Source organism: Mugil cephalus, chromosome 1 (assembly GCF_022458985.1).
Source record: "Mugil cephalus isolate CIBA_MC_2020 chromosome 1, CIBA_Mcephalus_1.1, whole genome shotgun sequence".
NCBI lineage: Eukaryota > Metazoa > Chordata > Actinopteri > Mugiliformes > Mugilidae > Mugil > Mugil cephalus.
Window position 1 is genome coordinate 14,112,237 of NC_061770.1, and position 13,232 is coordinate 14,125,468.

A 13,232-nucleotide genomic window follows, 5' to 3' on the forward strand; every position below is an offset into this window, starting at 1 on the left:
TTTAATGGTCAATATCACAAACTAAACTTTTATATGAGCGCCTGACCTGAGAAATAAGGAACCAGCCCTTTAACATATGTTTAAAGGTTTCTATTCTTTATACTGTTAGTTTAACATAATGACAAGACGTCTTTGACTCGAGAAGTTGCTTTGGTCTGTCCAGTCATGTACACCCACTGACACTTGGGACAAAAGGCTCCATACGCAGGCTACTTAATGAAAGACTTCCTGGATTTCTCAACATACGCCCCGAAGCCTTGGCACAGTAAAGGCAGCTAAGCTAACAGCACACCTGTGGAGTGCTGCTTACTTCGTCTACGATTACAACGGTGTTAAGCCGACCAAGGTCCTCCACGTCGTCCCATTTTGTCCGTTGTGCGTGAGTACAAAGTTAACTTTATATTAGTTTATTGTTTATGCTGGTCTCCGATGTGCGTGGCATAGTAGCGTACCGGTATTGCCATGTCATGGTACGTGCTCTCCCGCACGGAGTTGATTACCACAGGCTGGTTAGTATGTTCGCCTTCTTTGTATATGTGTTCTAAACATATAATACTGTTTTGCCATGTGTAACTTCAGCGTGTTCAGCGTTCATTCTTCCGGAAGAAAAACTAAAACGACTTCTTTCTGTCTAACTGACAGACCTTGTCCGCTCCGTTAACCTTGGCCAACCTCCCAGAAAAAGGATGTTTTCCCAAAGTTTCACAGCATTATATTAGTTTCAACAGAGTTAATATTGGCTACAGGTGGGGAGGAGTCGTGGTTCAGACGTAACTTTCCATTGCTGGTGGTCACTCTGGTCCTCCAACAGCAATAGGGACAGCACCCTAAACAGAAGTCAGCTGATAGGTACTTTCTCAACATGTGTCAACCCTAGCAAGTAAACTTAAGCGGGGCTGATGCTTTTGACCCTCTCATTATCTAGGACCTCATTCTTTATTTTGATTATATAGATGTTAGTAATGTTAGTATACACACTTCTCAATATAATCTAGAAAATCTCAACTAATTATCACACGTCTAGACAATAATAATACTAATAATAAACAGTTCAATACATTAGATGGGCTTTACATCGACGATATGTGTGCTGATTACATTACAGTTGCTGTGTGTTACATTGAAATGATGCGATCTGAAGTGCCCCGTGTGACCATTAAAGACTATTATTCTGACCCCATGTTATTCCTCTGTATCGCTTGTGTAGTGTAGTATCATGTGTCGGTTAATTTACGATCGTATGACTTTATTTTTGTGACATACTAATATATTTATTGGTTATTTGTCCAGGAAACCACAACAACTGGACATTGCAGCCAAATTAAATTGTGCTGTGTGCAATGACCGTCAATGTTCTTAAAGTCTTAAAGTTTTTCTGACAGAAGACTAAGGCCAGACTGTTTGCGCCAGCATAAAATATAATCTACAGGACTGGTGTGGATTTGTGTTTTAAATAGGGACATGTGTGACCTGAAGTGGAGAAATTAAAGATGGCTGTCTGAGGGCCAGGAGTGATTCTTGGCAGTGCAAGGAGTCGAAGCTCTTGGTCAGTGAGAGGTAGGTAAAGGAATATATTTCTGATTATTCTACCATGTAATCGGGGGGAGTATTAGAAAAAGGTTGTGTGGCTGCATTAACATTTAATCTTATAGCGTGACTACAGACTCTAATGGCAGTAGATTTTCATAATATAAGTTATCACTATCCTAAAGCCAATAAAGCAATCTTGAATTCCTGTTAAACCTATACTGGTTAATCGTTGAGGTTAGACAGTACTACATTTTATAACTATAATTAACTATCAATGAAATCATTGTCTTGTGAAACTACATTTCCTTTGCATTGTTTGTGATTAAATCAGTTGCTAACCATATGCATAAAGTTGGTTTAACAATAGATATAAATTATTCTTCAGGAAAACAATGGCAAAAAGTCTGGCATTTTCCTGCCAAAGAACTCTTTGTACTGTCATCTCTAACACATCCGAACACACTGTGTGTGTGTGTGTTTTTTTTAGGTCCATCTTAATATTCCAGCTCCTTATCACCTTAATGCGATAGACCTTATTAATCACTGATTATCACTTGGTCAATTCTGGCAGCAAAAAAAAAAAAAAACTATTTCAGTGTATTATGGGCTGTAAACTCAGAATTCACCATTTTCATGCTCAGTCTGAGCTTAAAAGATAAATCAGGGTTCTTCCAAAGTCGGGTCCAACTTCCTTCTTTGAGTTATTGCAGCTTCTGAAAGCTGTAATTCTGGATATTCCCTGCCTGATGTCATATTAATATCATTACCATTGTTCTTACATCACTTACCCTGGTGTTGCATAAATGTGGCCTTTATTCATATAAAGCCACACTTTCTGCCTTACAGTCTGTTTTTGTCAACTCAGCAATCAACCAAGTCGTCTCTTTCTCTGGAAAGACATTGTCAGGTGATGGCAGTTGAGTCACTATTTGTTTGTTACTGTAACACTGAGAAACACATGAATTAATGTAGCAGGTCAAAACTAATCATTTGGACTTTAAGGATTCCTCAGCATTACCCAAGCTAAGAGAAAATAGTTTATTATTACGAGTGTCATTAAGAGCAATGCCAACACAATTGAAAAGGCTAAAAGCAAGCTAGTCCAAAACTTTGCAGATAATCGTTGATTTTTAATGATGTCTGATGTGAGCTTGTGCTACTGCCTGTTTAGATCAATGATGAGTGTCCAGTGGAAGGATGAGGAAGACAGAGAGGAGTCGACGGGATCAACCTGCCTGTCTTTGAGAAGTGACCAGTCCAAAGAGAATCCTTTTACCTTCCGTAATGAGCCTGAACCACTCAACGAAAAGTAAGAGTTTAAATTGTTTTCTCAGCTTCACATCCCACCCACAATTTTTGGTTGTGTGACAGGTGGATAGGATCACTTGCAATGCAGAGGGCTTTGCGGGTGAGATGGGTATTGTGGATGTAGTATGTGAACGTATGTGAATGTAGTATGTGAACATCATGCTTGTGTACTTGGTAGTTCAGAGTCTGAAGTACAAACTTTGGAGGATGTGACGATGCAATACAGCCATTCTGTAATTTGGAACATCAGCTTACATGTTGATCCCTGCAAAATGCATTCTGGGACACCTGGCTGTCCCAGGATGCACACAAGTGATGTAGCAAAATACATTCTTATAGTTGTGGGGCAAGAACACATCAGAGCATTTGGACTCGACTTGGTCCACTATACAGATGATGCAGTGTTCAAACTTCCTTCTTTGAGTGACTGCAGCTTCTGAAAGATGTAATTCTGGATATCCCCTGCGTAATCTCATATTAATGTAATAACATTGTCAGGTGATGGCAGTTTAATCGCTATTTGTTTGTTATGTAGTTTGAAACATGTAACACTGAGAAACACATGAATTAATGTAGCAGGTCAAAACTAATCATTTGGACTTCATGGATTCCACAACATTACCCAAGTTAACAACAAATAGTTCAAGTCCACGATGTTGAAAATGTTGAAAGCGAGCTAGTCCAAAACTTTGCAGACCAGATAATCATTGATTCTTAATGATGTCTGATGTGAGCTTGTGCTACTGCCTGTTTAGATCAATGATAAGAATCCAGTGGAAGGATGAGGAAGACAGAGAGGAGTCGACGGGATCAACCTGCCTGTCTTTGAGAAGTGACCAGTCCAAAGAGAATCCTTTTACCTTCCGTAATGAGCCTGAACCACTCAACGAAAAGTAAGAGTTTAAATTGTTTTCTCAGCTTCACATCCCACCCACAATTTTTGGTTGTGTGACAGGTGGATGGGATCACTTGCAATGCAGAGGGCTTTGCGGGTGAGATGGGTATTGTGGATGTAGTATGTGAACGTATGTGAATGTAGTATGTGAACATCATGCTTGTGTACTTGGTAGTTCAGAGTCTGAAGTACAAACTTTGGAGGATGTGACGATGCAATACAGCCATTCTGTAATTTGGAACATCAGCTTACATGTTGATCCCTGCAAAATGCATTCTGGGACACCTGGCTGTCCCAGGATGCACACAAGTGATGTAGCAAAATACATTCTTATAGTTGTGGGGCAAGAACACATCAGAGCATTTGGACTCGACTTGGTCCACTACACAGATGATGCAGTGTTCAAACTTCCTTCTTTGAGTGACTGCAGCTTCTGAAAGATGTAATTCTGGATATCCCCTGCGTAATCTCATATTAATGTAATAACATTGTCAGGTGATGGCAGTTTAATCACTATTTGTTTGTTATGTAGTTTGAAACATGTAACACTGAGAAACACATGAATTAATGTAGCAGGTCAAAACTAATCATTTGGACTTCATGGATTCCACAACATTACCCAAGTTAACAACAAATAGTTCAAGTCCACGATGTTGAAAATGTTGAAAGTGAGCTAGTCCAAAACTTTGCAGACCAGATAGTCATTGATTCTTAATGATGTCTAATGTGAGCTTGTGCTACTGCCTGTTTAGATCAATGATAAGTAGCCAGTGGAAGGATGAGGAAGACAGAGAGGAGTCGACGGGATCAACCTGCCTGTCTTTGAGAAGTGACCAGTCCAAAGAGAATCCTTTTACCTTCCGTAATGAGCCTGAACCCATCAACAAAAAGTAAGTTTAAATTATTTTCTCAGCTTCACGTCCCACCCACAATTATTTTTAAAAGAAAATTTATTAATATATCTATGTATGATTGTTAATACCATGAGGAGAGATACTGCTCACCATAATGCATTTTCAGTTTGAAAGTAATTTATTGCTAACAAGACTTGAAAGAAAAGCCTTTTATTAAAAAACAAATACAATGTCCCTACAGAAGTAAGAAAAGGACTTATGGCGACAGTGCTGGGTGCCAAGACATACTGAGGGATGCAGCATCTACCAGCTGTGGACACAGCTACTGTGGACAATGTGTTGCCTCCCTTGAGGAACTTTGTAAATCAGCAGGAGACTTTTTATGTAGCCAGTGTGGCAAAAGATCCAGACAAAGTCCAGAGCTGCAGACTCCTGATCAAAGAAGCATTAAACAGAGTAAGTTTCAAATCTTTCTCGCAAGCAGCATATTCGCACATTTCAAACATTTCAAAAATATTTTTGCAATTCAGAAACTACAAAACATGTTTTTTCCCATATTAATTATATTTTTACATTAAATTAATTCTTAAGAACTAGACTTACGTTCAAGTGTACCTCTGTTTGAACGCTGAAACTCACTGTTAAGCCTTCTTGAGGTGTCGTGGGTGTAACTTAATGAAATGTTGGTGAAGGGAGGTGCTTGATAGCCCCAGTGATGTGCGGCACACTGCCTTCTGCTGTTGACTAGGTGAGGTATCTGGTGTCTTCTAGTTGCTAGCTGGTGACTAACTGCTAGCCTGCTGGTTGGTTTTTCAGTTGGACTGGGCTTCTAAATGTGTTTTGCCTGGGATTTTGGCACAAGGGACTGTAACATCAGGTGGCACAGTGGCTCTTTGGTTAGTGCTGATGGCTTCCAAAAAGAAGTTCTGGCTGGGGTCTTTCTGGGTGGAGTTTGCATGTTCTCCCGGTGTATGCATTTGTTTGCATGTCCGGGTACTCCGGTTTCCTCCCACCCTCCAAAGACATGTTCGTTAGGCTAATTGGTGATTCTAAATTACCCAGTGCGAATGGTTGTTTGTCTCTGCGTTAGCCCTGTGACCTGTCCAGTGTGTACTCTGCCTCTTGCCCATTTAATGCTGGGATAGGCTGCAGCAATCCCTATTGAGGATAAGCAGTAGCAGATGAGATGAGATGAGATTGTAACATCTCATCCTATGTAATAATTAATTACTGTTTCTTGTTCTTGTCTTACAGTGACTGGCAGCCTGCAGGACACTTTAGACAAACATAAAATCAGCCTCAGAAAAAGATGTGAATTTGCGATTGAAGGAACAGCGGAAGAGGAGCCTCGAGCCTGCCTAAAGAAGATCTACACAGAGCTTTTCATCACTGAGGGACAGTGCGAACGAATCAATATCCAACATGAGGTGTGGCATCTTGATGCAATATCCAAAAGGGAAATTCAGCTTGAGACTCCAATTAAGTGCCATGAGATATTTAAGGTATTTCATGGTCAAAAGAGATCCATCCGAGTAGTTCTGACAAATGGCATTGCGGGCATTGGGAAAACCTTCTCTGTGCAGAAGTTCACCCTGGACTGGGCAGAGGGTTTGGAGAATCAAGACATTGACCTTGTCATCCTGCTTTCGTTCCGTGAGCTGAACTTGATCAAAGAGAAGCCGTACAGTCTTCTCAGGCTGCTTCGTGATTTTGATCCAACACTACACATGGTCACGGCTGAAGGCCTAGCTCTGTGCAAGGTTTTACTTATCTTTGATGGGCTGGATGAAAGCAGACTTTTGCTCGATTTCCAGAATATTGATGTTCTGTCCGATGTGACACAGATGTCATCGGTCAACATGCTGCTGATAAACCTCATCAAGGGGAACTTACTTCCTTCTGCCCTCATTTGGATTACTACCAGACCTGCAGCCGCCAATCAGATCCCACCTGCATATGTTGATAGATTAACCGAGGTACGAGGCTTCACTGAATGTCAGATGGAGGAGTACTTTAGGAGGAGACTTAATCATAAGTCAGCCAGAATCCTCTCACACGTCAAGGCTTCCAGGAGCCTCCACATTATGTGCCACATCCCAGTTTTCTGTTGGATCACTGCTACAGTGCTGGAGCAAATATTAAGTGCAGACAAAAAGGAGCTTCCCAAAACTCTGACGGAGATGTACTCACACTTTCTGATGGTGCAGTACAAGAGGAAGACAGAGAAGTATGGAAAGAAGCATGGGATGATCCAACAGGAGGTGATGGAAACGGACAAGGACTTCCTTCTCAAACTGGGAAAACTTGCTTTTGAACATCTGGAAAAAGGGAACATCATGTTCTACCAAGAAGACTTGGAGAGATGTGGTCTTGATGTCAAAGAGGCCTTAGTCCTATCAGGACTGTGCACAGAGATCTTCAAAAGAGAGCATGTCCTGTTTGAGAAAACTGTTTATTGTTTTGTGCATTTAAGTATTCAAGAGTTTCTTGCTGCTGTCTATACGATCCATTGTTACCTCAACAACAACACAAAAGTACTGGCAACATTTTTGGGAGATGAATGGGATGCTCAAAGCAGTGACACAAGCCTAGAGAGCTTCCTCAGCAGAGTTGTGGACAAATCACTGAAAAGTGACAATGGCCACCTGGACCTCTTTGTTCGCTTCCTTCATGGACTTCTACTGGAGTCCAACCATCACCTCTTAGGAAATCTGCTGGGATGGCCTGCAAGCAATCCAGAAAGCATTCAGAGAGCAATAAGTGACCTGAAGAAGACAAATGCTTATGACATCTCTCCTGACAGAAGCATCAACATCTTCCACTGTTTGATGGAGATGAATGACCAATCTGTGCACCAGGAGATCCAAGAATACTTGCAGTCAGACAACAGATCACAGAAGAAACTCACCAAGACTCATTGCTCCGCTCTCGCCTACATGCTGCAGATGTCAGAGGAGGTTCTGGACGTGTTGGACCTGAAGAAGTACAATTCGTCAGGGGATGGAAGACGGAGATTGCTCCCAGCTGTCAGAAACTGCAGAGAAGCTCGGTTAGTCCAAACTAAATGACTGTTGCACTGTCAGTTGCAGGAAAGACATTTAGTTAGTCATGCAATACACCATACATTTATCATGGCCTGGACAAAAGTGATGGTACCTTTAACTTTATATTTTGTTGCAGCAACTCTCAATGGGAGTTTTGCACCTGTTGACAGGTGTTTTGACCCACTCCTCACGAGCAAACTGCTCTAGTTGTCTCAGGTTTGAAGGTTTTAGATCAGAGCACATGGAAGACCACTTCAGAATAGTTTGGCGTTTTGTTCTTAGCCATTCTTTGGTGTTTTGAGTCATGGTCCTTTTGGAGGAAATCCAAATTTTCCTGTTTTGTCTAAAGGACCTTCTCCCAGAAGTTTTGTGGCTTGACAACGTGCATGTTGCCAAATTCCAGTCTCGCTTTTTTATGAATTGTTTTCAACTATGGAGTCCTCCTCTGTTATCTTCTATTAAGTCCACTAAGTCTCAAACAGCGACGCATGGTGCCATCTGACACTGATGCACCTTGACCTTTGAGTTCACCCAGCTAATCTTCTTGGAAGTTGTTCTGGGCTCTTATTTTGTTAGCATTCGTATTATCCTTCTCTTCATCTTGTCATCAATTTTCCACTCATAACCTTTACCTTTCTTGTCTATAACATTCTTTCTAATCTCCCAAAAGTACTTTCTCCTTAGCTTTCTGTGGTCCATGTCCAGTGGCATACACATACACACCATGATACCAAACAGCTGATTGACAATTTTTCGGCATTTAAATAAACAGACTGACTAGTTTGAAGACACCTGTGATGCTTATTGTAGGACACACCTTAAGTTTAACATGTCCATATGGTGGAATTATTTTTTCTAGTTGTACCATCATTTTTGTCCAGCCAGTTTCATTGTTTGTTAGTTTTTTTTTTAGATCCGTTGAACCAAACTTCAACATTGTGGTTTTCATGAGTTAATTTTTTTTAATTGATTATTACAATTTTCTCCATGTCCAAGAACCTAATTCCCTTCTGTTGTAAATAAACACTATGAGATGCAAGTGAAAACACAAGCTTACATCGTTTGGTCACATACTCCTGTTGTGTATTTTTCAGTCTCGCTGGTTGTGGACTTTCTGAGTGGCATTGTGAAGTTCTGGCCTCTGCTCTGACATCCAGTCCCTCCCATTTGCAAAACCTGGACCTGAGTGAAAATGACTATTTGCTGGATTCAGGGGTGAAGCTGCTATCTGTGGGACTAGCAAGTCCAAACTGCAAACTAGAGATACTGAGGTGAGGCCACTTTACAGCTATACTGTTATTTCTTCCTCTGATCACTGATATCCTCCAGTTCTGTGTATTCCCTTTTGTTCTTCTTGTGATTATTCTTTGTCTTCCCATTCTTGTTTTCTCCTGTCGTATTCTGCCTCTTCGTATTCATCTCTGTCCTCTTGTTTCTTCTTTCTCTTCTTCTCTTTCTCTCCATTCTGATTAATCTCAATCTTTGACTTCTGAATTTGATTCTTCTTTTTCTTCTTCTTAATTATACATGTTCAAAACACTTTTCAGAAAATTAAAGTTCCAGGTCTTGTACAATGTTTCATGTCTAGTCAGTGCTACTCAAATTCTATTAACTCCTGTTTAGCATGTGCTGCTTCTATGTAGATGGATCCCTAGGGACTTCTAGAGCTTTTAATTGAGCGTTAATATTTTAGTTTTTATGTATTCAAATGACATGTATATAACTGTTAAGTAATGAAGCTAAACTGTGGTGTGCGGATTTCATCATAGTACTTGATTTAAATTAATAGATGTGTGATGTGATGTGTATCCACATAAATACATTTGCTAAGATGTAGAAAGAGTTTAAGTTTTGTTTTTATTTTATTTTTTTTTAGACTGAAGAACTGCAGTTTGTCGGAAAGCTGTTGCGATTCTCTGGCATCGGCTCTGAAATCCGTCTCCTCTCATCTGAGAGAACTGGACCTGAGTAACAACAACTACATCAAGGATTCAGGGGTGAAGCTTCTGTGTGATGGGCTAGAGAGTCCACACTGTAGACTGGAGACGCTGAGGTGAGGCAGCATTTTGCATGATTAATGTTTCAGTGTCTGGATCTCATATGCAGCCTCCACATGCGGCACCACATGAGCCTGGAACATGTTTTCTTTCTGTATTTAAAAAAAAAACAAAACATAATTCTGTTTGTTGAAACTCTACACAAAAATGTTGCCTTAACAGCAATCAATCTTTACAATCTTTGCACTTTATCCAGATTAAGTTGCTGCAGGCTGTCAGAGAGCAGCTGTGCACATCTGGCCTCAGCTATGAAGTCCAACCCGTCCCCCATAAGAGACTTAGACCTGAGTAAGAACAAAGTGAAGGATGCGGGGATAAATGTGCTGTCTGCTGCACTGAGGAGGTCACAATGTAAAGTGAAGACACTGAGGTAAGGTCCCTCCTGTAGGTCATATATATTTAATGAGACAAATATCTGTTCTAGGCAGGTGGTGACTTTGGGTCTTGACTGTACATCAGCACTGGTGACAGTTTGTCAAAGTGGCTGTCTATAGTGCTTGAGTGTGTGTGGAGCGGAAAAGTAAAGAATTTAGCTTAGCTTAGCTTTAGGAGGTAAAGTTGAAGTCATGAGTCGCAGGGGACATATAAAACAAGGACCCAAATAGTTAGGATCTGGGACATAACGGAAGGCCCACCTCAACAGGACCCAAAGCATTAATTGTAATTTTTTTTTTTTTTTGCATTTTTTTCCTTTTTTCTATTATTATCATCAAATGCTTTTTTTGTTTGTTTTGTTTTGTTCTTCTTTGTCTAAGAAATACCACCCTTAAAGCTACAACAAAGCACTTAAAAGGCTTATGGCATGCAAACCCCAAAACATTAGCAAAAAGATTATTTATATGGCTATACTTTTTGTATAAACCAAAAACTATTCTAGCCCGTGACTTTGTGCATTTAGTAAATTGTGGCCCACTATGAATTTGAGTTTGACACCCTTGCTCTAGAAGGTAAAGCTGAAGTCATGAGTTGCAGTTTTCAAAAATCCCAGTGTATTGGGACGCAGATTTCAGTTCATGCCACTTTCCATGCATCTTGTCTGTGTTTATTACAAGCAAATATTTGTGTTTACTACAGTGTATCTGTTTTATTTGTGTAATTACAGACTGGACAGATGTGGGCTGACGGAGAGCTGCTGTACTTCTTTGGCCTCGGCCCTCAAGTCCGACTCGTCCAGCCTGAGAGAACTTGAACTGAGTTGTAATGATCTGCAGGACGCAGGAGTGAAGCTCCTGTGTGAAGGACTGGAGAGTCCTCATTGTAGACTGGAAGCTCTGAGGTCAGTCAGCATGACAGATGGGAGTAAAAAGAGTTTGTATGTTTTAAATATTGTGTTGCTGGAATTGGAAAAATCAAGTCCAACTGTGGTGTTGCAGTTGCGTACAGTGAGCAGTGAGTTTATGCTATAAGTAACTTTATACTCAAGTATTGTCATTATATTTTAATCAGGATTAAGAGTATTATTAACAAAATGTATATAAACATCATAACCACAACAGTGCTAGGTGAGCTTTGTTGTCTTCTCAGAGTTGGTGGTTTGAATTTTTCTTGATATAGTAGTAGCACCCAGACATTAATTATTCTCTATGTGATCTTGTTTTCTGTTTAGGCTGAGGTCCTGCTGGCTGTCAGAGAGTTGCTGTGCAGCTCTGGCTTCAGCTTTAAGGTCAAATCCGTCCAGCCTGAGAGAACTTGACCTAAGTGAAAATGATCTACAGGATTCAGGAGTGAAGCTGTTGTGTGATGGTTTAGAGGCTCCAGGCTGTAGATTAGACACTTTGAGGTAAGAAGCTCCCCACTGACATGTGTCTCATTGCTGACCTGGGGCTCTTCAAATCCAAACTTAAAACCTATGTAGTTCGCGTGGTGACACTTTTATTTTTCATTGCCTTATTTACACATTCACATTTTGTTGTGGATTTTGCAGTTAGAAATATTTTTTGAGAGTCAAATAAATTGTGTATCCGCATATAAAATTGTTCATCTGTGCAGGTTGATGAGCTGCTGTGTCACAGATGAAGGTTTCGCTTTTCTGGCATCAGCTCTCGAGTCCAACCCAGCCTGTCTGAAAGAGCTGGACCTGAGGAAAAACAACCCGCAGGAACCAGGCGTCAAGCTGCTGTCCGAACTCCAAAAGAGTCCACACTGTAGACTGGAGACTCTCAGGTTAGTTGCAGTCACACCTCAGCAAACACAGACCAGAACAGTGCTCTAATATCTCTGATGAACATAAGCCAAAAAAAAAAGATAGAACAAATCCTTAAAGGTCTAGATGCTAGTGATGACAGGAAGATGGGTTGTGCTGTTGGATAAAGCAGCTACAGGGAGGTGGGGGGTTGTGCCAATGCTGTCCTCAGTCGGACAAAAAGATGACGTGATCATGTGTTTGGTATCACCTGAGCATAATCTTTGCTCCTCTCTGCAGAATGGAGTAAACCTGGAGGACGTCAAACGACTACAATTAGTCCCATCACCGACCACAAACGCCACATGGCTGCAGTCCTACCCTGTGTTTTAACCACAGTTAGTGATCCACCATGAATGCACCAGGAAACACTTCCTGTTTCTTCAGTCTGTTTTTGAATTAGTATCAATTCCGTGTTTCAAATACACAATTAATGACAACAGTGAGTTTTTTTTTTCTCAAGAATTTAAAATGTCTGTAAATGGTTTATTAATTTATTTAACTGTTTCATACTGAGCTTTTATTTAAAAAGTGTTGACATGTTGTGTGTACAGACAGATTATCAAACATACTTGTTCTGGTGGTGGATTGCTTTGACAGATGAGAGGTTCTCTTTCAGTGAAGAGCCTCTGGCAGCCAGAGTACTGTTGTTTAATCATCCCCTGAAAGAAAGGAAAACCTGTTAGCCTTTAGTTTTTTTTTTTTTGTTTTTTTTTTACAGATTAGTAAAACATATTGTAACCAAGCTTTGGAGATAGTAAGATACACATTGTAAAGTTAGTGTTAATAAAGAATATTTATTCTTTTTATAATAAATTGTTCCAGTTTCTAATGAGTGTTTCCTGAAAGATTGACATTTACGTTGTCCCTCTGACATTAAGCACACACTTTAAAGACTTTTATATCATGTCCTGAACAAAAAGGCGACAAAAAGCTTTTCTATAGGACAAAATTAAACATTTGCATTTATTTTGAAGTGGGAGTACTTGCATTAGTGTTGCACAGAGAAATTAAAAAGGTGTGCAGTAATGCCTTAAACTAAATGATTCTTGATTTCCACACTAGCTACGTTATATACAATGATCCTGTTAAAAAGTGGCTAGTACTTACCATTCTCTCATCTTCATATCCACATTACTACAGTTATTTAATGATGAATACTTCAACTCCAGTTTTCAGTAGTAAGATTTCGAGTACATTTCTTCATTCGTTGTTGTAGCTCCTCCTAATGCCGCTCTGCTTGCAGTGCAACTCAGTTGTAGAAGTATTTATACAAATATCAGATATTTTTATACTTTTAATGGTCAATATCACAAACAAAACATTCATATGGGCACCTGACCTGAGAAACTGGGAACCAGT

At 40.2% G+C, this 13,232-nt stretch overlaps 1 protein-coding gene across 3 annotated transcripts; it reads left to right on the plus strand.

Moving 5' to 3' along the window:
• The first annotated feature begins 249 nt into the window (after positions 1 to 249).
• Positions 250 to 12,690, plus strand: LOC125010604 (NACHT, LRR and PYD domains-containing protein 12-like). 3 transcript variants are annotated; one of them, XM_047589359.1, is made up of 14 exons: positions 250 to 379; positions 1,458 to 1,557; positions 2,702 to 2,839; positions 3,594 to 3,731; positions 4,486 to 4,623; positions 4,829 to 5,043; positions 5,842 to 7,636; positions 8,726 to 8,902; positions 9,508 to 9,684; positions 9,885 to 10,058; positions 10,791 to 10,964; positions 11,295 to 11,468; positions 11,678 to 11,851; positions 12,111 to 12,690. In XM_047589359.1, exons 3-14 carry the CDS (start codon positions 2,706 to 2,708, stop codon positions 12,118 to 12,120), a joined length of 3,480 nt encoding a protein of 1,159 aa, XP_047445315.1. In that variant the 5' UTR covers positions 250 to 379; positions 1,458 to 1,557; positions 2,702 to 2,705; the 3' UTR covers positions 12,121 to 12,690. The 3 variants fall into 3 exon arrangements, with proteins under 3 accessions (XP_047445315.1, XP_047445325.1, XP_047445335.1); XM_047589369.1 differs by having other exon boundaries at positions 252 to 375; XM_047589379.1 differs by lacking the exons at positions 250 to 379; positions 1,458 to 1,557; positions 3,594 to 3,731 and having other exon boundaries at positions 2,834 to 2,839.
• The last annotated feature ends 542 nt before the right edge of the window (positions 12,691 to 13,232 follow it).